Genomic DNA, 25,059 nt, shown 5'->3' with positions numbered 1-25,059 from the left:
TGGATGGTTCATAAATTGTTCATAAAAAACCATATCATAAACTACCACATTTATGGATGGTTCACATATTGTTCATAAACTAAAATATCATAAACTAACATATTAATGTTGACCTTGTGTTACTATTATGTTAATCTCATGTTGATAATTAGTAAGATTAATAAATAATAGTAGTAAAGTATTGTACTTAAATATTCAAATAGAATGAAAAAACACACTGCTCTTTTTTAAAAGCTATGTTAAAATGCTGTTGATTATGTGTTAATTTAGTGTTAATAAACTAACATTAACATTTTGTCTTTTTTAAAAGCTATGTTAAAATGCTGTTGATTATGTGTTACTTTAGTGTTAATAAACTAACATTAACATTTTGATAAAAATGTTAATAGCGGGATAAAATAATACAATTTAATTCAATTTGTTAATGAGCAAAAATAGTAAAAAAAGATACATCAATCAACTAAATATATAATAAAAACTTAAAATATAATCAAGTAATAACATCAACATTCTGAAAACAAAAAAAAAAAAACAGCGTATGATTCAAATTCAGAATAACATAACAAAAATAACAAAATACTAAAAATAAAAACAGAACCAACAACCTATATTTTTCTATGCATTCAAATCTTTTCGAGGTCCTGCTTCTTCTTCACCATCACTTACAAGATTCACACTTTGCTTCCACCTCCCATACTTAATCAAGCTTTGAACAAGCCTATTACGGTACGTTTCCATTTCCATTAATGAAAATGTAGAAGGAATTCTCTTAGAACTTATGAAATGCTCCGCAAATAAACAGACAAACGCACCACAATCGCTGCATAATAAAATGAAACAAGTTAAAAATACGGAAAAAAAATCAACATAAAAACAAATAATGTAGAAACAAAAAACAAAAGAACTGACCTGTCACTTTGAACTGGCATATAGGGAACATTTTCATATGAAAATGACTCGTATCTGCTGTCCAAACTTGAAGTAAGAGCAAATGAACTAGAACTAGTCCTCGTTGAATAAAAGTCCATGTTCTTCAGAAATTTGGGAAGATAATGGATGTAAGCTTGCATATAATTGTGAACAATGGCATCCATCGTCGGACTCTTCATCGAATTGTAAACATAAACCTTACAATCTTCAAAGTTAACACGCGCCAGAATCCAATGATTTGGATCTGTAACAATGATAGGAATGAGAAGATCATCGATTTCAGTCCATGGCTTTGAGTATCCACACCCTTGACCCACGTAATATTCAAGAATCGTATTACTGGCGTTAATTTCAATAGCCTTCGAACCGGCAGCAAGAAAAGATCGATATTCTGCCTCCAAAATCTGACCAAAACTAGAGTCTGCAGTTGTAAAATTTGGCTTCCGGATATTCAACAATACACTCTTCTTTCTCAAATAGTGGAAGACAGTATCAACATGCTGTCACAGAAAAAAAAATCAACAAAGTTTTAAATTAGAATAAAAAAATTAATGCATAAAAACAAAACAAAATTAAACTTACAGATGTAGAGAGTTCACAGCCCACAAAATTTAATGTATGCAGCCATTTCTTCTTCGCTTGTAGTTCGCCAGCAAACTTAAAAGGAGGATCAATTACACCATATCTACCGGTAAAAATTCTAATAAACAAAAAAATAATCAACAGTAAATTAATTGACATGAAAAAAAAACAAATTAATTAAAAAAGGTAATACAATTAAATTACCGAAGCTTCTTATTAAATCCTTGTTCAACCCAATTAAAGATTTCACAATCTTTATAAGCATCTAGCAAGCTATACTCATTATCCATAAAAGGGCACGGATAATCTTCAAATGAAGCTACATTCACAACTGTAAAAAAATCAACACATTATCAAAAACTATATGTGCAGAAATATCTCAATTGACTATAAGACAAATCAATAACACGTAGGATATATGTTGACATGTTGTTAACATTGTGTTAATATTCAGTTGATATAAAAGCATAAAATTTAAAACAAATATTAACAACATGTTAACTACTTGTTGATAAAAAATATGAGAAAACATTACCAGGTTGAGAAGCTGCTTGACTTGATAACAATGCCTATATAAAAAACAAAATATAAATATCCAAACTGAAAAATACAACTACAATTACACTACAAGAAACTCACATCAGCCTCACGAGTACTATATATAGAAACAAGTTGCTCGTCAAGTCTAGCCAATTCAGAATCAGTAAAAACGACATCTGAATCCTCCATTGATATCTTCATATAAAACAAAAAACAAATAAGAAACAAGTAACAGTATTATTATAAACTGGTAATAAAATATCAAAATATACATACCTGATTATCAACAAACGCAGATTTATCAGACACTTCTTGCTTTTCTTTATCACCATTATCTTTACCATCAACTCTATGCGGTAAGACTTCATTATCGTCCTTTCGACGCTCTTTATCACTCTCATGCTAAAGTTGAGACATAAAATAAACACCATATTCACAATATTAAAAATAAATTAAAACAATATATAAAATGAATTAAAAATATACCGCAACATCAGCTGATTTCTCAAAAAATTGGTTCATCTTTATCACAAAACTGTTAAGAGCAGCACCAACTTCTGAAATGTCCTTTTTCAAATCAACATGATAATCTTCCATTTGCTTCTTAACATGATTCTGCTCAGATTTCATACTCATAATTTGCTTCTCAAGGTTACAGACCTTCTCAAAAACAGTGTTAAGATTATGTTGATTTCCTGTTGATTGACTAGGATTTACAGCATTTGTGTCAATTAAATCATCAGCTACAGCATCAACACTTTGTCTTCTATCAGAAGCAGCTTGCTTCTTCTGTATTCCAAAAAAGCCATCCAACATTAAGCTATTCCTTTCATCAGTGGTAGGTATAATCCTTGTATACTCCAGCTGCATTTAAAAAACAGTTAAAACACATTTAAAAAAAATGGAAACAACAAAGATAACATTATAATTAATATAAATTACCTTGGACCCTAAACTGAAAAACTCAGTGTCCAACACACTCAAATTCACAGATTTGCCAACACTCCAGTTCAAGCATCTTGGAATATAGCTGCCAAGCTTCGTAGAAATAACACCATCTGAAGTCGGGAAGCACTCATAAAACAGATATTGCAGGACAATAGGAAAGCCAACCACTCTGTAATAACCATATTCTTGCTTTTGGCAAATATGTTTGCTCTTAAACGACCTAAGAGTGACAGCAAAAACTTCTTTACCCCACGGGTATGAGTTATAGTCCCCGGAATCAATAATGTCTAAATGGTGCCGCTCCACCAAAGTAACATCAACAGCAGACAGAAAATATATTTCTAACACATATAAAAAAGCAATTTTAACAGCATCTTCGTCCGACTCCCATCGCTTAGACAAAAAGCACTCTGTAACGGACTGTCTGTTCAACTTGGATACGCCAACAAAATACTTCTCGACCAAAGAATTAGTCTTATCAACATCAACAATCTTCTGAATTTCCCCAACACAATTCAGACCAGTTAGCACAGCAAATTCCTCTATGCTGAATCTAATTCTTAAATTGTTAACACCAATCCAAAGTTCGTCTCGTTGCGGATGATTAAGCTGTCTTGACAGGAGAGAGTGTATCACTTGACCATGCAAACTAAAAGCAGGCAAATCCAAAACAAAACCAAAAGAAGTCTCCTTAAACAGTTTAAGTTGCTCCTCAGACAAATTCCTTTTCAAATTATCCACAACTTTCTGCTTCATACAGTGATCAACCCTTGTAGAAGAATATTGAGTATGATTCCATCGGGGAGACCACATCTATTAAGAAACATAGCAAATACAATAAGATAGTATATAAACAAAAACAATGTGCAACAACTAAACATAATGTCAATATACATAAATTTTTTTTAAAAATGGCAAGTTAAAAACTCAGACACAATATTTACATTGGAAAAAACAATATATCAACATAACATTAACAGCAACTCAACATCATATTAACAAACCGAAATATTCAAAAACAAAAATATACAAAATAGTTAAAAAAATGAAAAAAAATAAAGAATTAACAAAAGATAACCTGACTGGGATCACCAATAACTACTTCAGATTTAGGTGACTGAAGAGAAGCTTTTTTCTTAACAGCAGAAGAAGGAGACTTATTCTTCACAGGCTGTAACAAATACAAGAATGTAAACATAATATCAACATAAAATAAACATTATATTTAAAAATAATTTAACATTTCAAATTACCTTATAGCACTCATCAGCTTGTTCTTCTTTAGTATCAACAATTTCAGAAGAAGTTTTTTTATTCAAAACACCAGAACTTGATCTTCTATTCACAGCCTAGGAAATTAACATAAAAGTAACATTTACTAAACAGAATGTAAACATTAAATACCAAAACAAAAAAGATGTTTAACACAACTGTAAAGCAAGAAAAATTAAAAAAATAATATTAATAACTTACCTTCACTAACTTATTAACAGAAACATCTTCAGATTCAGACTTTTGAAGAGGAATTCTTTTTTTCAAAATAGAAGTTGGAATAGTGATTTTTTTCTGAACAACAGGTTGCTGAAAAGGAAAATAAAGATTTCAAAAAACAATTAAGACATATATGTACAACAATAATAAAAACAACATAAAAAAATAAAAACAAAAACAGTTTAATACCTTATCAACATTGTCTACATTGTCAGCAGCACTATCCAAATCAGTAGATTCAAAAGAAACTTTTCTTTTAACACCGGTCTTTTTCTTCAAAGTTTTCTCAGGAGAGTTAGGTTTAACAGCATGGCTTGGACTGTTAGTAGTTTCAGAAGAAACTTGATTCACTGCTTTTTTCACGGTATACGATGCCTTTAATTTCGCAAGTTCGACAGCAATCGAATCAGTACCAACACTCGGACTACTCTTAACACGCTTAGAAGAACGGACAGGCTGCTTCGCTAACTTTGGAACAGCAGTTGCAACTTCAGTTTCAACAGTTTCTGACTTTAAAAGGTTTGAATCAACCACAGCATCTCTCTTTCTTCGACGCTCAAAAGCACGAACGACTTTAGGTTTATTTCCTTTAGGCACTAAATCCTCCTTTTCAGATACATCCTTAAAATTTTCCACTGAACTACGCTGCTCTATTGCATCAGCTACATTCATTTCTCCAACACCAGATGTAGCTTTTTCCAACACTTCACCTTGACTCTTTAAAACGGAATCAACTAATTCAGAATCAATTGTAACAGACGGTTCATTCTGAATAGATTCAGAATCTTCATTCCTCAGAACACCAGCAATAAAAGTTTCTTGCGACATTGTTTCATCCACACTTTTATCCACAGATTGCGAATCAGAATCCATGGCAACAGACGGAAGTCCTCTCGACGGTCTATGACCAACTGACTTTCTCCGCATTATAAATACATGAAGTTAACAAACTAAATAACAAACAACAACAATTCAAAAAAATAAACATAACAAAACAATACTTAAAATTAAAAATGAAATGACTATACTTATAATTAAAACACTAACAAATTAACAAAATAAATAGCCAGATTAAAAATCAACATGCAGTAAACATAAACTGATTTTAAATTTAACAAAATAACAAATTAACAAATACATATTCAAATTAAAAATTGATTGGGAAATTAAAACCTAAATCAATTAAAACCTAACAATCATAACATATAAACATAAGCAAAAAAAATTAAAAAAAAAGCAAATAAATCAAAGTAAAAGCAACATAAAATCACAAAATAACAGTTAAAACCTAACAATCAATAACATAAGAAAATCAAACTAAACTAAACCTAAATCAGTTAAAACTTACATTAATTAAAATTTAATAATGATAAAATGTAAACATAAAGCGAAAAAAGTAAACAAAACTAAAATAGAACAAATTAAAAGCAACATGCAACAACAAAATAACAATTAAAACCTCAAAATCATTAACATAAACAAAATCAAGCAAATAAATAAGAAAGAAATAAGATCAAAGACAATAAAATCAAAATGCAATTACCGGTTATTACAGTAGCAAAATTAATTGAAAAAAATGAAACTCACAAGTATTTAACAACGGAGGAGCAACAGTTGAGCGAGAAAGAAGCAATAAAGATGGAAATGAAGTAATGGAGATCGTGCGCAACTGTGAAATCGTGTGGAGAAGAAGAAAAGAAACCGCTATTTTCAGAGGAAAAAGAAAAAGAAACCGCCAATTCAGAGCTAAGAGAAGGAATTCCGTAAAAAAGATAAGAATTTAAAATTCTAGGTCAACAAAGTAATAAAACCCGGTATGAAAAGTAAAGAAATTGCTTGACCCGTATAAAAGATATTGGGCTGGAAAAACCCGTAAAACATATAAAAAGCCCTAATAAAAAATCATATAGTTTAAAAAATTTAAAATAGGTTTAACCTTTTTAAAAAACAGATATAGTCACTTAAAAATATTTCATCTTTAATCTTTTATCTTTTTTAATTTTTTAATTTATGTTTAAAAATGTTATTTCTAATCTAATCTCAATAAATACATTTCAATTGTAGCCAACTACACATATTTGTAATTTTTTTTACTTATGGTCTAACTTTTTCTTTTATTTTAATGAATAATACTTGTAAAATAAGACTGCCATCAATTAAGTTAAAAGGTTTAGTCATAAATAATAAAAATGTCAAAGACATTTGAGCCTTTTTTTAAAAAAATTGAGTAGGTTATAATTGGGCTGAATACATAGTTTGACCCCTGAATTTGTACCCTTTTACCCATCTAACCTCCAAACTTAACGTCTCACCTATTGAACCCCTGAACTTGTTAAATAACCCGATTTGACCCCCGAACTTGATAAATACGTAAACATTGAACCCCTCCGTACACAATTTCTTCTAGAACGTTTCAAGTGACAGGTGGACACGAAGGGTTCAATATTTGCATATTTATCAAGTTCAGGGGTCAAATCGGATTATTTAACAAGTTCATAGGTTTGATAGGTGAGACGTTAAGTTTAGGGGTTAGATGGGTAAAAGGGTACAAGTTCAGAGGTCAAACTATGTATTAAGCCGTTATAATTGCAACATGTATACTTATCAAAATTAGATTAGAATTAATATCTTTGAAAGGTTGAAATATAATACAAAATAAAGAAAAACTGAAAAAATGAAAAAATGAAATATCTTTGAATGACTAAGCCAAAAAAAAAGAGTTGTTGCAATGATAAATTTATTAGTGGTGTTTTTATAGATAATGTTCGTCTTAAGATGGGGGATGGTGCTTGTTGCGTTGTGGAATGATAATTGGATAGAAAATGGAACCACATTAGAATTATTTCTTAGACGTTTTACTCTATGTATTTAAAAGCGTGCTTTTGTTAATCATATTTGGCGAGATGAGTAGAGGTGGAGATGCTGTTTGAGAGGGTCGAAATTGTTGTTATTTCAAGATTTTCAGAATAATTTGAATGCATTAAGATTTATTGAAGGAGGGTTGATGCAATTACTTGGAACTCTTCCTCTGTTGTTTACTTTTCGGCTTCTTTTTGTAAATTTGTTGTCGTCCAGAAATGTAGATCTTTTGGAAATGTCTCTTTGGAAATTATTGAGAGTGTTTTTAATCATATTCATGGTATGGGTGATGTACATGATGTTGTATCTTTTGGCCCAGATGGTGTTTTAGCATCTGCTTCTGCAACCATTTTGGTTGTCCCTGCTACAAATTCAACAGCTACTTCGGCATCCAATGAGGCTGCTCTACCGATTATTAATGAGGCTGATGTGAGCTCTTTTATTCATGAGGATTTGGATGATAATGAGGTAAGTCCAGGTGCTCCTATGATTGTTTATAAGCCTTTTATTCGAGTATGGCAATCGGCAGCACCCCCTCGCATTAACGTTTTTATTTGGGTTGCTTTGCGTAATAGAGTTCCTTGCTATGCGTTTTATTATTTCTTTTGATAATACATCTTGTGCTCTTTGTAATGTTGTGAAATCTCAGTCCCATCTTTTTTTTCACTGTGTATATGTGAGGAGTATTTGGTGTGGTGTTCTTCATAGAATAGATATGGCATGGGTTGTGCCGGATTCTTTTGGTGAGTTTTTTTTCTATACAATGGCAAAATATGGTTATGAGAGGTTCATAATGGAAATTGTGGGAAATTTTGTGGTTTATTCTAGTTTGGAAAATTTGGAAGAGCGGAAATAAAAGAGTTCTTGAAGAGAAAACTGTGACCGAGACGAATGGATTTTCAACTGTTTTCATAAGTTGGTTTTTATTTTAAAATTTGTAATATGAGTTTTCTTTATTCAGGTTTGGATTTAAAAAAAAAAATTGGTTATTTTATTTCCGCATCAGTGACCTCATTTTTATTCGTCTCTCAAAATTGTAGCCTCTTGAGTAGTTTTGAATATATTTTTTTGCTATATTTTTAATTTGAGAAAATAACAAAAAAACCACAATAATAACTCACTATTTCACATAATACAATATTAATTGATTTATTTACTTTGTTACAATTTTCATTTTATAAAATACCACCTCTCATTTAAGTTTTCAACTAGACCAAAAAAGTCCCCACTATGTTAGCACCTGCACATGCTATTCTTAACAAATTTCTGCTCTAATAAATGACCCGCGCATCACGCGCGGGTCATTCTGAACAAATAAAATTTGCACCAAAAGGTGCACCTGAGACTCTTTTATTTTTTTAATACAAGTTATACACTTATATGTTTATATATTCATCTGAATTTTTTTAATACTCTTTCATTTTTTTAATAGTAAATTGATGGTACTCAATGTCTTTAGTGGTATATATGGATAATGAATATCTTTAGTGGTATGTATGGATGAATGAATACCTGTTTGTGAAAATTACTGAACCATTATATAGCACTTTTGCTATTAGACTTTGAACTCGATAGGTGTACCTATGAATTTCAATGGCCTAATTTTGTTGCTACTTGTTTTTTTTTCAAATGATACCGGAAGATAGAAGAAATGACACTTTACAAGCAAAAAAGGTAACAGTGAAGCTCCCTACTTGTTTTACTTACTCTTCACTTTAGATTGGTTATAAAATTAAATTCATTTTTTAAATTCATTTTACTTTTATTTGTAATTTTTATTCGGTTAAATGAGTATAATACCTCTATTGTTATAGTTCTGCAAGATGAATCAATTTTATTTTATTTTTCAAAATCTGATAAATCAAGACCGGCGTTAGAAAATTGTTAATAGAGTGGATACATCTCTGGTACATTTGTGATACATTTGCGGTACATTTTTGATACATCTCTAATTTTATTTTTAATGAATTGAGTATAAATATTTAATCTTTGAATGTTAGATAGTGCATTTTTGGATATGTTATTGATGCTGAGGTTATTTTCTAGTGTTTATTGAATTCTAATCGATCACATTTAATCGTAATTTGAATATTTTTTAATACACATTTTATACACAATTTATACATAATAGATACATATCTGATCCATTAATTGAAATAACTGACTAATTCGATTGGTTCGTTTTTATATTGAGAAAAACTTATAAACATATATGTAATAATACTAATTAAAATGAATTTTTCTAGTGCTTATTGATTTCTAATCGACTATATTTAATTGCAATTTGAATATATTTTTAATACATCTCTAATACACAATTTATACATGATAGATACATATTTGATACATTAATTAAATTAACTGACTAATTCGATTGATTCGTTTTTATATATAAAAAAGCTTATAATTAGTATTATTATATTTATTGTTTTTTTATATATATTTGATCGGTTTGTTTTCATGATTGACTGAAAGCCCACGGTGGAAGAAAAGAAAAAAAGAGTATAAGTGCAAAATTTTCGATAAATATTTGATACATCTCCGATATATATTTAATGCATCTCGAATACATACGTGATACATTTTTGATACATAATAATACATGATATTTATAAAAAAATATTAAACATGATACATAATTCGATTGGTTCATTTTTATATTTTAAAAAGCTTATAAACATATATGTAATAAAACTAATAATTATTTCATTTCAATTAGTATTATTATATTTATTGTTTTGTTTATATTCGATCGGTTTGATTTTATGGTTTGACCGGAAGCCCAAGGTGGAAGAAAGGAAAAAAATGAGTAGAAATGCAAAATATTCGATAAATATTTGGTACATATCGGATACATATGTGATACATATCTGATACATAATTTATACATATTTAAAAAGACTATTGTCAAATTACGTTAAAAATTGAAAAATTATCAAACATATAATTTAATATATCGCTGATACATATATGATACATATTTAATACATCGCTGATACATTTCTGATTTGTCAAGTTCTATAGTTTCAAGGACTGCCATCGTTGGATAATTATTTATAGCGTGGATACATATCTGATATATTCAAATAAATCATCGTCAAATTCTATAAAAAAATATATATATAAACATGATAGACACATTTTTTTAAATGTATTTAATAGATACATCGCTGATACATAATTTATACACGATAGATATATTTGTTAAATGTATTTAAATAGATACATGATAGATACATTTTTACTAAATTTATACATTTTTATTAAATTTACACACTATATATTTTTTACATATATTTGTTTGATACATCGTTGATACATAATTATTTATTGTAGTTAATTAAACTAACTTTCTAATTTTTGTAAATATATCTTTGAATAATTTTGTGGATTTTTTTATATTTATAAATATACAGGAATAGTAAAATACGATATATAATCAAAATATATTTTAAAAGATAAATAAAAAACTGTCAATTTTATCTTTTTGAAGAATGTATCAATGATATCTCGGAGATGTATCGGAGATGTATCAGAGATGTATCAGATGATATTACAAAACTGTGTCTATAATTTGTTGATGCTTGCGTGCTATTGGCTGACGCTCTGACGCGCTCTGACACGCCAATCACATGTGCTAGCTGTTTTTATTTCTTTTTATTAAGATAATGTCATGTTTGCCATGTCTCACCTTTTTAATGGAATGGTGTTTGTTGTAAATTTTTGTGCTTTTGTGGTAGGAATGATAAATAATGGAGTTAAGTGATAATGTATGAAATGTTGAGCCATTTTTGTGGTATTTTTGTGATATTCTCTTTAATTTTTCATATTCTCTCCGTCCTAATAGAGTTGTCAACTTTGAGAAATGTTTTTGTCCCAAAATTCTTGTCCACTTTTAAAAAATAACTAATTTTTACACTCAACTTTTTTATATTGTCCTTATTTAAAAATCCACTAATAAGTAAATTTTTAAATGAACTCTATATTAAATAAGAGTATGATAAGAAAATTAAAGGAAATTTTATAAAATTCATAAACAATAAGTGTTTTTTTTAAACTGTGTGATAAAGGTAAAATGGACAATTCAATTGAAACAGAGGGAGTAGATCTTTATTCATAAAAAAGAAAATGTATTTTGGCATCATGAATAGTTATGACTTGTGAGTGCATCATTCTAACTGACAAGTGTTAGCAACTTCATGTTTGCTGGCTAAAACCAACCACCCGTTGCTTTTAGTGTAAACTTTGTGTGCTGAAATTTCTACATGGGAGAAAGGTTTTTGTAAGTACAACTATTTAAAGCCTAAAATCTCAAATTGGGCTCAACTTGCAACTTTTTACATGTGAACTTTGGGATATATCAAAGCAGACAAATTGTCATCTTTAGCTTCTGACTGCGTTGAAATTGTTTTATTCTCTATAATTTAAGTATTTTGAATTGGTAAAATTATGAATCAAGCATAATGTGTGAACTTGACAAATTTTTAACGTCGGGGTGAAATTGAAAAAAAAAAATTAAAGCTGAGGGGTTTTTAAGTGATTAGGCCTTTTTTTTTATTAGTTTTACTTCCTCCTCCGTCGACGATACATGTAACATAAATGCCTAACTTTTGTTTTCTTTTCTTAAGTAATATGGTTCATAAATTACTATAAAATTATTTATTAATTCTCCTTTTGTTAATATGTTGCCCAATTTATATTTTTAACTACACCTAATGATACTTTAATTTATGATATACTAAAAATTTGACTTCCTTTTAAATTATTTCTAGCTTCGTCCTGCTTCCCCTAACATTTTATTTTATATATTTAAACCCTAATATTTTATTTTATATATTATAACAAAGCTTATGAAATATTTCGTTCCGGTCCTAATTAGATGAAAGTCTCATGTCGTAGCTATCCACAAGTTCTTGGTGGGGCTTATAAAGCTTTCACATAGGAAAGATAGAGGTGGGACTCAAATCATGAGCAAATTGAGTGTTTATTTATCTTTTAAACCCAATAAAGCATTAAAGACATCATTATTCGATAATTGAGAAATTCAAATCGTCATATTTTGTAATGCACACTCCTAATTTTTGTTAGTCGGAATTTGAGAATGATGTTAAGTTGGACTTTTTTTTAATAATTAGAGAAAGAGGAGCGTTTATGGAAGGAATCTGTTGGTCCAAATTGAGCGCAATGTATGGGAGAATATATTCATGAGATCCAAATTGTGAACCATATAACCGTGAGCCGTACACCACATTAAACCCAAAACCCTAAGGTAATGGATTAGGTAGTCCATCCCACTTATATATTCCACATTCTACTCATATCTTTCCAATATGGGATTTCCATCACAATTAATATTCAACAATCTCCCTCTTAAGTGTGATACTCTTCCACATTGGATCGCTCAATTTACCTCGGAACTAGACTCCAACCCTTTCGGGATGGCTATCCGGAGTCACCAAGTTCCACCCAGCCGAACCGGGCTTTGATACCAATTGTTGGTCCAAATTGAGCGCAATGTATGGGAGAATACATTCATGAGACCCAGATTGTGAACCATATAACCGTGAGCCGGACACCACATTAAACCCAAAACCCATATTGGAAAGATATGAGTAGAATGTGGAATATATAAGTGGGATGGACTACCTAACCCATTACCTTAGGGTTTTGGGTTTAATGTGGTGTCCGACTCACGGTTATATGGTTCACAATATGGGTCTCATGAATGTATTCTCCCATACATTGCGCTCAATTTGGACCAACAATTGGTATCAAAGCCCGGTTCGGCTGGGTGGAACTTGGTGATTCCGGGTCTACTATCCCGAAAGGGTTGGAGTCTAGTTCCGAGGTAAGTTGACCGGTCCAATGTGGAAGGGTATCACACTTAAGGGGGAGATTGTTGAATATTAAGTGTGATGGAAATCCCACATTGGAAAGATATGAGTAGAATGTGGAATATATAAGTGGGATGGACTACCTAACCCATTACCTTAGGGTTTTGGGTTTAATGTGGTGTCCGGCCCACGGTTATATGATTCACATTCTGGGCCTCATGAATGTATTCTCCCATACATTGCGCTCAATTATTGTTGGTCCAAATTGAGCGCAATGTATGGGAGAATACATTCATGAGGCCCAGAATGTGAATCATATAACCGTCGGCCGGACACCACATTAAACCCAAAACCCTAAGGTAATGGGTTAGGTAGTCCATTCCACTTATATATTCCACATTTTACTCATATCTTTCCAATGTGGGATTTCCATCAAAATTAATATTCAACAAAATCGATCTCACGACCTAACAGATTATTACCCAGCGTTTATACCATTTGATAAATAGCTCATTGGTATGTTAAGTTGGACTTGATTAAACAAATTGTTGTAACATTGATACCGATTGTTGAATCTTTGGTACCAATTGTCGTGACCGGTTCGTGACCGGATTGGTATGCGCAGCGGAATCGAAACCATTCGGTAGGTATTTAATAATGGATTTAATCAACAAACAATATAGCAAAGTAATAAATAACACAAAAAATTTACGTGGTTCTGCTTTAAAGCGTACATCCACGGGCGAAAGATTCGAGCCATCCACTAATCATAAAAAAAAGAGTACAAAATTGGTGGAGAATCACCAAATATAGAACATCTCTAGTAAATATGCTCTTAGAAGAAAAACCCATAAAGTGTTTAACTCTCTACAAGAAGTAATCCAAAAGGTAAGAATTAACTTATATTCCTCACATCACACACACCCCCTTTTTCTCCTTATTCACATCAATGGCTACATTGTGTGTTCGGTTTTTGGTATCTTCTAAAAGGTGAATAAGGTAGTGTATATATAATGAATAAATAGTCTATATAGCATTAGAAATATTAATCCTAATTAGATTTATACTTCCTAGTTAACCAATGATAACAAAATTATCCTTCTCCCAAATACTTCATTAATAAAGTCCTAATACAAATAGGAATTAGAATTATAAGCATATTCCAACACAAATTACTGAAGGATTCAATTATCCAATTATGTGTATGTTCGCATTCATATGAGCAACTTGGATATAAACTTTATACTATCAAGGATTTGTTTCAAACTGTGTATTGATTCTAGTCATGATTTTGCAGAACAGCAACGGCCCTTTAGTCTATTCAATATTCACACTTAAAAGTTTGACATTAAATTGGATAACATTCACTGTCACATTAATTGAAAGATGAACAAACTTTTGGGACAGCGACCTTATATAATTGGCCCATACATGCATGCTCAATCCGAGATCTTACAGTGTGTAAAGGAGTAACTTGGTCCCTAAATTTATGATTCAGGATAGAATCACTCATTTTCCGTCATTTTAATCAATCACAGATAATAGTTTTTATATTTAGGTGAGGTCAATTAAGAATAAAATTATACAATTTAAATATGTTTAGGGGATGAGGTGAATCAGATTAATTTTTAATTGATCTAAAAATATAATGTATTATCTTCAATTGAGCTAAGAGTATTATCTTTAATTGATCAAAACAGTTAAAAGTGAGTAATTAAAATTTGAAATATATATTTAGGGACTGATTGGACCCCTAGATCATAGAACTACTCTAATTACTTTGAAAACCTTTGCCTTTATAATAATTTCTATCGAATTAATTTTAGTTTTTGCTTTATATTTTGTTCTTACAAACTGAAAGGGAAATTCCAACTCTGGTTTTTCAGGATTGATTATACTAATTCGAATTAAGTGTCTGGGACCTCTAATTTTTTTTTAATTTACAAGATATGGAAAATATTCTCTTTTGTACCCTAGCTAGCTAATAACATATGTTTAATTATTTTGACATTGCATTTCTATGTCGACAAAGAGGTCAGATTCTATGTTTATTTATTAACTGTGTATGTTTTTTCAGAAGAATAAAATGTAATTAAGCCAAAGTAAGAGCAGTTACACTTATAAAAAGGTTAAATGCAAATTTAATCACAAATTTTATCTTAATTTGCAATTATAACATGAACTTTAAAAATTGACAATATCAGTAACCAACTTTCACTTTTTGAATATACCTACCAATCATGTAACAACACGTGGCGATACATTATAATGTCCACGTCAGTGTTTTTTTAAATAAATGTGATAATTTACTAAAAAAATAAAAATTAATTACTGACATTGTCAAATTTTAAAGTTTGTGTTGTTATTGTAAATTAGGGTAGAATTTGTAATTTTATCATGGCTTGCGTGATCCATTCCGGACTAAACATGATGTATCTATACCACGGGTTCACGACCATCAAGATGAATTGCAGCATCAATGTTTACTTTTATGTGTTAATCAAATAATAAAAATGTATGGTTTAAATTAAAAAATTTAAGTTCAAATTAATATAGATAAATCAATTGAAAAACATATGAAATTGTTTGGTATAGTGTGAGTCTTGAATTAAATTTGTGTATTATTATGACTCATAATTAGTGAATATGCCGATGTCTAGGTAGCCAGTACCTTCCTCTAAATAGTTCTAGATCAATTAACATAATCTGTTAGGAAAATGCTATTTAACCCACCTAATTTAACCCACTTTATTGTACCGCCTTATGTGGCATGTTTTTATTTGCTTAATTCCTATCCAAAAGTGTATGCATTGATTTCCCTCTTTAAATTGATCCACTCATTTGTTGCCACGTCAGGTGGTATAAGAAGGTGGGTTAAAATAGTTGGATTATATAGCACTACTCAATCTGTTAATTAGTCTAATAGAAAATAATGAAAGAAGATAACATGACAATTAAACTGTATAATGTTTCATAACTTTCAAGGTATTTATTTTTCGTCGCTTCCTCTTGGACAAAGCATTTAAGGTTTATTTAATTCTATCTCTAAACATTATTAACACTTTGCTTGCCACATATAATATGACACTAAGAGTACATGTTTTGTTAAACTATTTCTTCTTGAGTTTCAGTTGGTAGCTTGCAAATTTTAATGGAATAATCCATTTTCAGTTCTTAAACTATATTTGTTTTTTTTCATCTGGTCCTTAAACTATTTTTTTTTCTTATCTGGTTTTTCAACTTAACAAAAAATTATTTTCGAGTTCTTGACTGACAAAAACGACGCGTTTAGGATAACAAATTGCATTTTCAAAAATAACGAAACAACGTCGTTATTATCGTTCAGGGACTTGAAAATGGTTTTTTGTTAAGTTGAAGGACCAGATAAGGCCAAAAAAAATTTATGAACCGGATAAACAAAACAGGTATAGTTTAGGGACCTGAAAATGGATTAATCCAATTTTAATCTACATTATATATGTGTGTATGTAGGGGTGTGCACAAACGAATTAAAATCTGATTAATTTGGTTAAGTTTGTTTTGCAATGGTTAAAGTTATAGTTTTTTGCTTATTTTATATTTAAGGCAAACTAAATTTATTTATCTACGACTATACATGTTCATACTCTTTAAAATTTGTCAGATTGGTCTAGCATTTTATCGAGTGTTATCAAATATGTCCAGAATTTATTTACAGTATAACCAACCTAATGTGAAATGTTAATGTATGCAAAATCTATCTTACTTAGTGTATACGTCATTACACAACATTAACACGAGATGAGTCATATATATGTTTGACAACGCTCAACAAAAATAAAAGTAAACTAGCAAATTAGTAAAGTTCAGATATATATGAGCGCGTGCAAACACACATATGTATATATGCCAAGTTTATGGATTGGATCATCTTGTTTGGTCTGATTTTAAGTTTGGGCCATAATGATTTTTTTTCCCGATGGAGGTGCTTAACATCGGACTCTTCATACTTAAAATGTCAATGTCCGTTAGTGACTGATTAATGTGAACCATCACTGAGTTGATTAGTCACTAACGGACATGTGGTGTTTTATGTTTGTAGGGTTTGATGTGAATTTTTTTTATAACATTAAGTATTTCTATCGTAAAAAATTCAGTAGAGTTCAAATTCAAAACCGGACCCAAACGAGAGGTCCACTATGTACGGTTAGCCTAATATATATTTAAATAAATTTGTTTTATCTAAATTTAATAATTGAATAAATTTGTTTTAAGTTGGGTATAAATCAAAGTGAAAAACTAATCCAACATTTAAATAGGTACTAAAATTTAGACATTTGAATTATGCAATAGGTACAACTTTTATCACGCAAAATTCATGGATAGGCTGTCATGATGATTATGGCACCACCTTCTTTGACATACAACCATCAAAAGCGACAAATAGCAAATTAATGACTTGAAAAAGAAAAAAAAAACTAAGCAACTTAATATTCACTATGATAATTACTTTGTTTTGATGGGGCTAGACAAAATTACCTCACATGACCCACATATATTGGTGTGGATTAATGTTAACTAGCATAACACCCGCGCTACGCTGCGGATTTTCACTACATAATATATAAGAATTATATGTTACATAAAAAAAGTTTATGCAAAGCTTATTTATACAAAATTTCTTTGTATCTCATACATATACACATCACATGCTATTTTATTTTATAAACATTGCAACAACAAAAAAACTAACTTGCACTTGAAGTTATTTAGTCATTATAGTTTTTTTTTTGTTATGGCCATGTATACTCGTTTCTTCCTTTTCATGTTTTTTACTATGATCTTTTTTATTTTTTCCTTTGTCTTTGAAGCTGTTTTTATAAAATATTAAATTACATGCGTTAAATTGTTAATAATTAAATTAGAAGTTTAAATATATTATAGCAATGTGATCATTTTACCTGATTTAAAATCGTTTACTTGATGACTAATATATTAATTCAGTGATCATCGGTGTAAACACCTAATGAAGCTTGAGAAATTTACATGGTTGCATTATTGCTTGTTCAGAATACGCAGCCAATTCATCATTTGGAAAAATTTCTGTGACTTTTAGTGTCAGACTTACGGCATCTAACTCTTATTTGGTGATGAGTATTTGAAATGTTTTTATTGTTCTAATTATATTTCGAAGCGCTCATGGGAAGAATGTTTGTCATTCATGTTGATCAATAATTGTCTGTGGGAGTGGTAACTAAAGAGGAAGCCTAATTAGTTTTTTTGCAACTTTTCCAAACACAAAGATGTTGGACCTATATCATCTTCAACTATTAAATTTAACTTGTACTTGAAAACAATAATATGGAGCCATATTATCTTTAAGCTAATATCAAAAAATTAAATGTACAAATTTTAACCGCATGGGTATAATATTGTTCTCCTTAAATTTATCTCTGGCTATTTGAAAATGTTCAATAATTTCATTATGCTTGTGAAACATTTTTCTTGTTTATTTATTGTTTCTTTTAAATTTAAAAATATAGAAATTATGTTATTTGATTCATTTTTTGTATCATAGATATATAGATATGTAAATTTAGGTTGATTTTCTTCTATTGGTAATAAAGATCTAATAAAATAATAATTTTGACCACTAATTCGAAACGTATATGGTCTGTTTTTTCTTTCTATTTCATGATCGTATTTTCCGCCTATAGATGTCATTGCACACATAGAATTACACATTCTAATATCTTTTTAAAATTTTAATGTCACTTTATCTTTATTACAACCTAATATATTTTCTAAAAATGTTGGTGCGGGTTTTATAAATTGTAATTTAACTCGTCCATTATTACAGCATTAAGAGAATTGTAGTTTTTCAGTTTGTTTATCTTTTCGTGTTTTTTCTTTTTTCCAAAATATTGCACCACAAAACTGACATATTTCCGTTGGTGCGCCAAAATTTAAGATTATATTTTGTTCTCCTACACATAAAAATAAGTAATTATATATTTTTCAAATATATTTATATATTAATATTAGTTATTTATATTTACTGATTAGTTTGTTTATCTCGTTTTTTTTTTTGTAAATTTTCACGATCGCCATAATTGTCTACCTTTTTTTAATTGTTGATACATATTATATATAAAAAAAAAGCTACAACGAAGATACCAATATTATCATATAATTAAAACTTTATTTGAATATGATTTTTTAGTATAATGATTGTGAATATTTAACATCTAACTTTAACAATAATTTTTTATTTTTTTTATTATATATTATAATCAAATAATTTTATGATAGATTATAAGATAAATTCAGTATATTTGTTTTTTAATTTTAAAAAATATATGCAATAATTTAGCATAATAAAAAAAAATTAAAAGTAATTGATTAAATTTTTAATTTCGTCAAAAAACTATTTTATTTTTTTATGAAAGAAATTAAAATTTGAGAAATCAAAATATTGTGTTGTTTAATATGTTAGTTTAGTTTGTTTTATATATCTTTTGAACTATGTTTACTTAAGTTGCATTAACTATTTATTTTAAATATATTAATTATTACATGCATTAAGAAAAATATTAAATACAAATATTAATGAAAGTTACCTCCTGATGCTTTAAATAAAAAAGTTTTCTACTCCGATTGGTGCCACAATCTACGATAATAGTAACATTAGTTCAATTAATTGGAAAAATAAGACATTCTATATGATAGATCTAAAATAAAATTAAAAAAGTTAACTATTATTTTATTAAAAAATTGAAATTAAATAAATAAATTTTCTATTCAACAATTTACTTTATAAACCAATAAATTCATAAATAATAAAAATAAAAATATAAACACACATATATAGAGTAATTTTGATTATGTCAAATCTTCTATACACATTGTAATCAATCAACATAATTATTTTTTATAACTCTCCTATGTCACTCTCCTATGTCATGTGAACTATTTTATTTATCTGTAATTTTGTTGCGTTTTTTTTTTAATGTATCTCATATTTATTTTTTATATCATTATTATGAATATATAAAAAAAATTAACATTCTATTAATCAATTGGAATCTTAAAAAAAATCAAAAAAAAGTTTTAGTTTTTTGCCGAATAAGAACCATCATATATTATTATAAACTGATAATTCTTTATTATTAAATTTATTTATTATTTTTTAAATAATATTTTAAATAATATAATATAAAAAAAGAATTATTATCATTATCTTAAATAAGAATATATATATATATATATATATATATATATATATATATATATATATATATATATTAAGAATTTTTTTTTGTTTTAGCGTTTGCTGTTTCGATTTTTTTTTTCATGCTATATAAATTACAGACTGCTACATTTTATATGAGATGATGAACATTTTTTGTGACTTTTTTCTTCTATCTTCTTTTTTTCTAATTGTAGCAATCAATTCATATATTTAATATTTATTCTCATTCATCAAAAAAAGTTACTTAAATATCTTAAACGTATGTATTCGTCATAAATAACACTACTATACCGATTTTAGACTCTCGATCGTAACTGAACTAATATTATATCATTAATCTAAAAATAAAAAAAATAAAAAATGCTATCTTTAAAATTTACTAATTTTACTATTATCCGACAATATGTTTATTAATCCTAACATACGTAACATAATGTTAGAATTTAATAATTTATGTGTCAAATTAAATCATATTAACTGAAATTACATTCTAATTCAACTCAATTTTTTTTAAATATCGAGTTTAGTTTTTTTTTAAATATTTATTGTTATAATATATGTTAACTGTGAGTATAAATTGTATATATATAATTGGCAATGAACTTTAATCATCAGTATTTTGCAAATATTAAGTATAACCGAATAATCTAAAAATTACTCATATCGTAAAGTTACTTTGATGTTTTTTTTTTTTGAAATTTGAGCTTCGGATTAGTAATCTGAGGTACTAGTACTGTAAGATAAGTGAAGAAGTTTCAATAATCTGACGGTATTTGTAAGAAGTTAAAGAACTGGTGTGACAGAGATAAAAAGTTTCGCCAAAACTAAAACATAAACCGTAAAAAATTGTAATTGAAAATTATTTAGAAGTATATTAGTGTTTTAACTTTTAAGTAGCAAGTAAGCTATGCATGAATACATGCAAAGTGCCACGTGCACTTATAGATATGTACTTACTATTTCATTCTTACCTTATTATCATTAATGTATACACAGTATTCTCTAATTTCAAAGTGTAATGATATGCTTATATCACTATGTTGACTTAACATATATATCTGACTCTGAAAATAATAAGCGGTACGTTTTTAGGCCTGACGACATTCAGTTTCTTACAAATAATGTATAACTATATATTTTCTCTCTGTCGTTTGCAATTTGATGTCGTTTTCTTTCAGTTTTAATGTATAGTATAATATAATTGTATCATAGCTTAATTACAAGAAAACAAATAATTAAATATCAGCAAAACGCATTATTGTCTAATCATATAGCATAGCTAAGAAGGCTTTAGTTGACCTTATTAGGAGAATAATGGATGTGAATCAAGTTAAAACACTGTTGTCGATTTGTATTCAATCAAATTTTGTTTTATAACCCCAAATTCATACTTGATAGGATAATTAAAAATAGCCTAATATTTTAAAAATATTCGACCTTTTAATCTCTTCTCAATTCCACCCTAACTTTAAAAACTGGTCAATTTTATCATATTTTGCATTTTCTCATTTTAATTGTACCCTTAAATATTAAATCGACCTTTTTTTATTTATATAAAGTTCAAAAAATTCTTCAAATTGACTTTTTTTTGCATTAAATTGACCTTTTTTGAAGAAATATTTTGAACTTTTTTCAAACTAAAAAATGTCAGTTTAATGCTTAAGGGTACAGTTCAAACGAGAAAGTACGAAATATGATAAAATTAATCAGTTTTGAACGTCGGAATAGGATTGAAAAGAAACTAAAAGGAACTAAAAAATCGTGTGTTTTTAAGACATTAGGCCATTAAAAATTGAGCTACAGAACAATTGAAATTCGAGTTGGGTTTGACCAATATAAATTTTAGTATGAAAATAAAAATATTATTATAAATATATACTAAAAATTAATTAGTCCTGCAAATTTGTCTAATTGAAAATTTGAATATTTTAGTTTGATTGATAGTTAACTCAAGTAGCTCAAATTCAAACCAAACTTGATTATTATCGGATAAATTTTAAATTTTTATTTAATCGATTTGAATAATTAGCGAGTTAACTCGACTCGACTAAGCGGCTTTAAATAAATAATTTATTGGCAGTCAAAAGCATGCATCAGCAAATTTGGTCTAAGTAGCTCAGATTCAAACCAAATTTGATTATTATCGAATAAATTTTAAATTTTTATTTGATCGATTTAAATAATTAGTGAGTTAACTCGACTCGATTAAGCTCCGGCTTTAGATATATAATTTACTGGTAGTAATTTATTGGCAATCAAGAGCATGCATCAGTAAATTTGGCGTGTACAACTGATAAGAGATTAGATATAACATGAGACAATTAAGGAAGTCAATCATTGTCGGGTGCAAAAGCAAAATAATTATTTGAAATGAAATATTTTAATCATGTCATTCCTAGAAGAATAATTAACTTTTTGTTTATAAAAGGATAACCAATGTACGTTCCTTTTTGGAAGAATATATTAATTAAAAGCGGTTTACTAAATAAATTATAGTAATTGTATTTTATTTGATAATTTAGGAAGGAGGAGTACTTGTGGAAGAAATCGAACCCACAACCTAGCAGTTTGCTGTTTAACGTTTATACCATTTGAGTTATATGTCATTGATTATGATAATTGTATTTGAAAGTCCTATTTGATCGGAATTTTATTAGACCATTGTAATGAAAAAAAAGTTCATAATTAGATGTGCAAGTAATTAACTTTTCACTAATCTGATATTATTAATTTGCCACAATAAATAAATAAAATTAATTTAACTTATAATATTTTACAACAATAGACGACTAAAGTTTAATTAAAATATCATATACACTAAATTAATCTGTTAAACACTTAAATGTAAACGAAATGATTGTTTTCAATCAAATATTTTAGGTATAATGTTTTTTAAAAAAAACCCGACTTTTTAACTCCTTGCAAACCTACTCTGACGTTAAAAATTGGTCAATTTTATCTGATTTTCGCATTTTATCCAATTTTTTAATTTTTGACAATTTTTTACTTAAAGGATGATTTAATTAACTAAGTTTAAAGATAAATTTAGATTCATTTACATTTAAAAAAGTATAAATAAATTTTTTATTTTAATTAACTAACTAAATATCATAATCAAATTAAAACCAATTTAAATTTTTAATTAATTTAACTAAATTTAAATAATTTTAAACATATACAATTAATATATGCTAGACATAGAGGATGTTTTTTATTTTATTTTTTAAAATGAAAATGACGTCAATTTAATATTTCAGGGTACAATTGAAACACAAAAATGCGAAATAGTGTAAAATTTGTGGTTTTTCAACATCATGATATAATTAAAAAGGGGCTAAAAGGTCGGGAGTTTTTAAGGCATTAGACAATATTTTAATAGAATTTTTTTTTCTCTAGGCCTAAGCACAAATAAATGTCTTTATCTTATTCTTTTCTTGTTAATTCCAGTTGTCGAGTCAACAAATATACACCGAATTTTCACATTCGTGATAGATTTGCAAAAAAACAAAAGGGTTAATTACATATAAAATCACCACCTTTACACAAAATTGCAAAAATAACACGACCTTTAAAACGTGGCAATTCAGGGCACCACCTTTCATTTCTTTTCAAAAACAACATGGACACTTTTTAGTGGCGTTTTTGATGATGTGGCATGACACGTGGCACTCCTATTGGGTGTCCAAGTCAGCAAAATCTTATCTAAAAACGTGCCCATGTTGTTTTTGAAAAGAAATGAAAGGTGATGCCCTGAATTGACACGTTTTAAAGGTCGTGGTATTTTTGAGAATTCGTGTAAAGGTGGTGATTTTATATGTAATTAACCCAAAAAAAATTATGATTTTATTTGACACTTTTAAAAAACGTATAAAGATGATGATTTTATATAAAATTAGTCCTAATAAATATACTTGGCTACAACTAAAATTGTCGAAATCGCAATATAGCAATCTTAGAGGGGTGAATATATTGTAATCTAGAGAAGGATAAACTATTTGTAAATCCAAAGTTTTATGTATTTCAATTACAACTTAATATTTTAATTTTTACAACTATGTTCAATTTTAAAAGTTTTATTACAATTTTGTCCAAAAGTTTGAATTTTATTTTTAAATTCATATAAGCCCCTAACCGTGTTAAGTGCAAGAGCCTAAATGAGCTCATTCAAAAACGTTAGGGACATATTTGCACCTTTATAAACCATGAGGGCATAAATGATCTTGAGTCAAACATTATAGGCATATATTACCCTTTTCCTATTGATTTAATTAGATTTTTGCCTATTAATGATCCAAGAGAGTGTAATTTGGTGCATTCAACTACCCTGAACTGCAATTAAGTAAAATTAATCATAATCCATAAACAAATAACATAAAAATAGTTATTAGTTCCTTATTGCTCACTACTAAAAAATTTGGTGTTACCGACGGATTTTAGTAACGGATAAGAAATCTGTCGCTAAATACCAATTTCCCGACTGATTATAGCGACAGATTAAGTATCAGTTGCTAAAAATTGGCAGGACACTTCCCGCCCATAAATGCCGACAAATTGCCGACGGACTAGCACAGTTCGTCGGTAAATTTACTGACGAATATTGTTATCCGTCGATAAATTGTTTTTACATTTTTTAAATTCAAACTT

At 28.4% G+C, this 25,059-nt stretch overlaps 1 protein-coding gene across 1 annotated transcript; it reads right to left on the bottom strand.

Moving 5' to 3' along the window:
* Positions 1-490: 490 nt before the first annotated feature.
* LOC126681514 (uncharacterized) lies at positions 491-5,418 on the bottom strand. The gene is made up of 14 exons (XM_056105862.1): positions 4,681-5,418; positions 4,474-4,581; positions 4,254-4,349; positions 4,079-4,171; positions 2,995-3,813; positions 2,713-2,916; positions 2,329-2,454; positions 2,152-2,247; positions 2,048-2,081; positions 1,717-1,843; positions 1,513-1,630; positions 910-1,430; positions 667-820; positions 491-511 (listed from the first exon to the last, which is right to left on the bottom strand). The coding sequence occupies exons 1-14, from the start codon at positions 5,416-5,418 to the stop codon at positions 491-493; spliced, it is 3,255 nt and encodes a 1,084-aa protein (XP_055961837.1).
* Positions 5,419-25,059: the final 19,641 nt, after the last annotated feature.

Source organism: Mercurialis annua, linkage group LG5 (assembly GCF_937616625.2).
Source record: "Mercurialis annua linkage group LG5, ddMerAnnu1.2, whole genome shotgun sequence".
Taxonomy (NCBI): Eukaryota; Viridiplantae; Streptophyta; class Magnoliopsida; order Malpighiales; family Euphorbiaceae; genus Mercurialis; species Mercurialis annua.
Note: the sequence above shows the minus strand (reverse complement) of the source record. Positions and strands in the feature narration are given on the sequence as shown.

Excerpts from the sequence above, each read along its gene's own strand:
- LOC126681514 (XM_056105862.1), bottom strand. The coding sequence starts at position 5,418 with ATGCGGAGAAAGTCAGTTGGTCATAGACCGTCGAGAGGACTTCCGTCT. Across the intron at positions 4,172-4,253 it reads AAGCTGATGAGTGCTATAAG|CCTGTGAAGAATAAGTCTCC; the intron begins GTAATTTGAAAT and ends TATTTGTTACAG. Across the intron at positions 1,844-2,047 it reads TCAAGCAGCTTCTCAACCTG|TTGTGAATGTAGCTTCATTT; the intron begins GTAATGTTTTCT and ends ATTTTTTTACAG.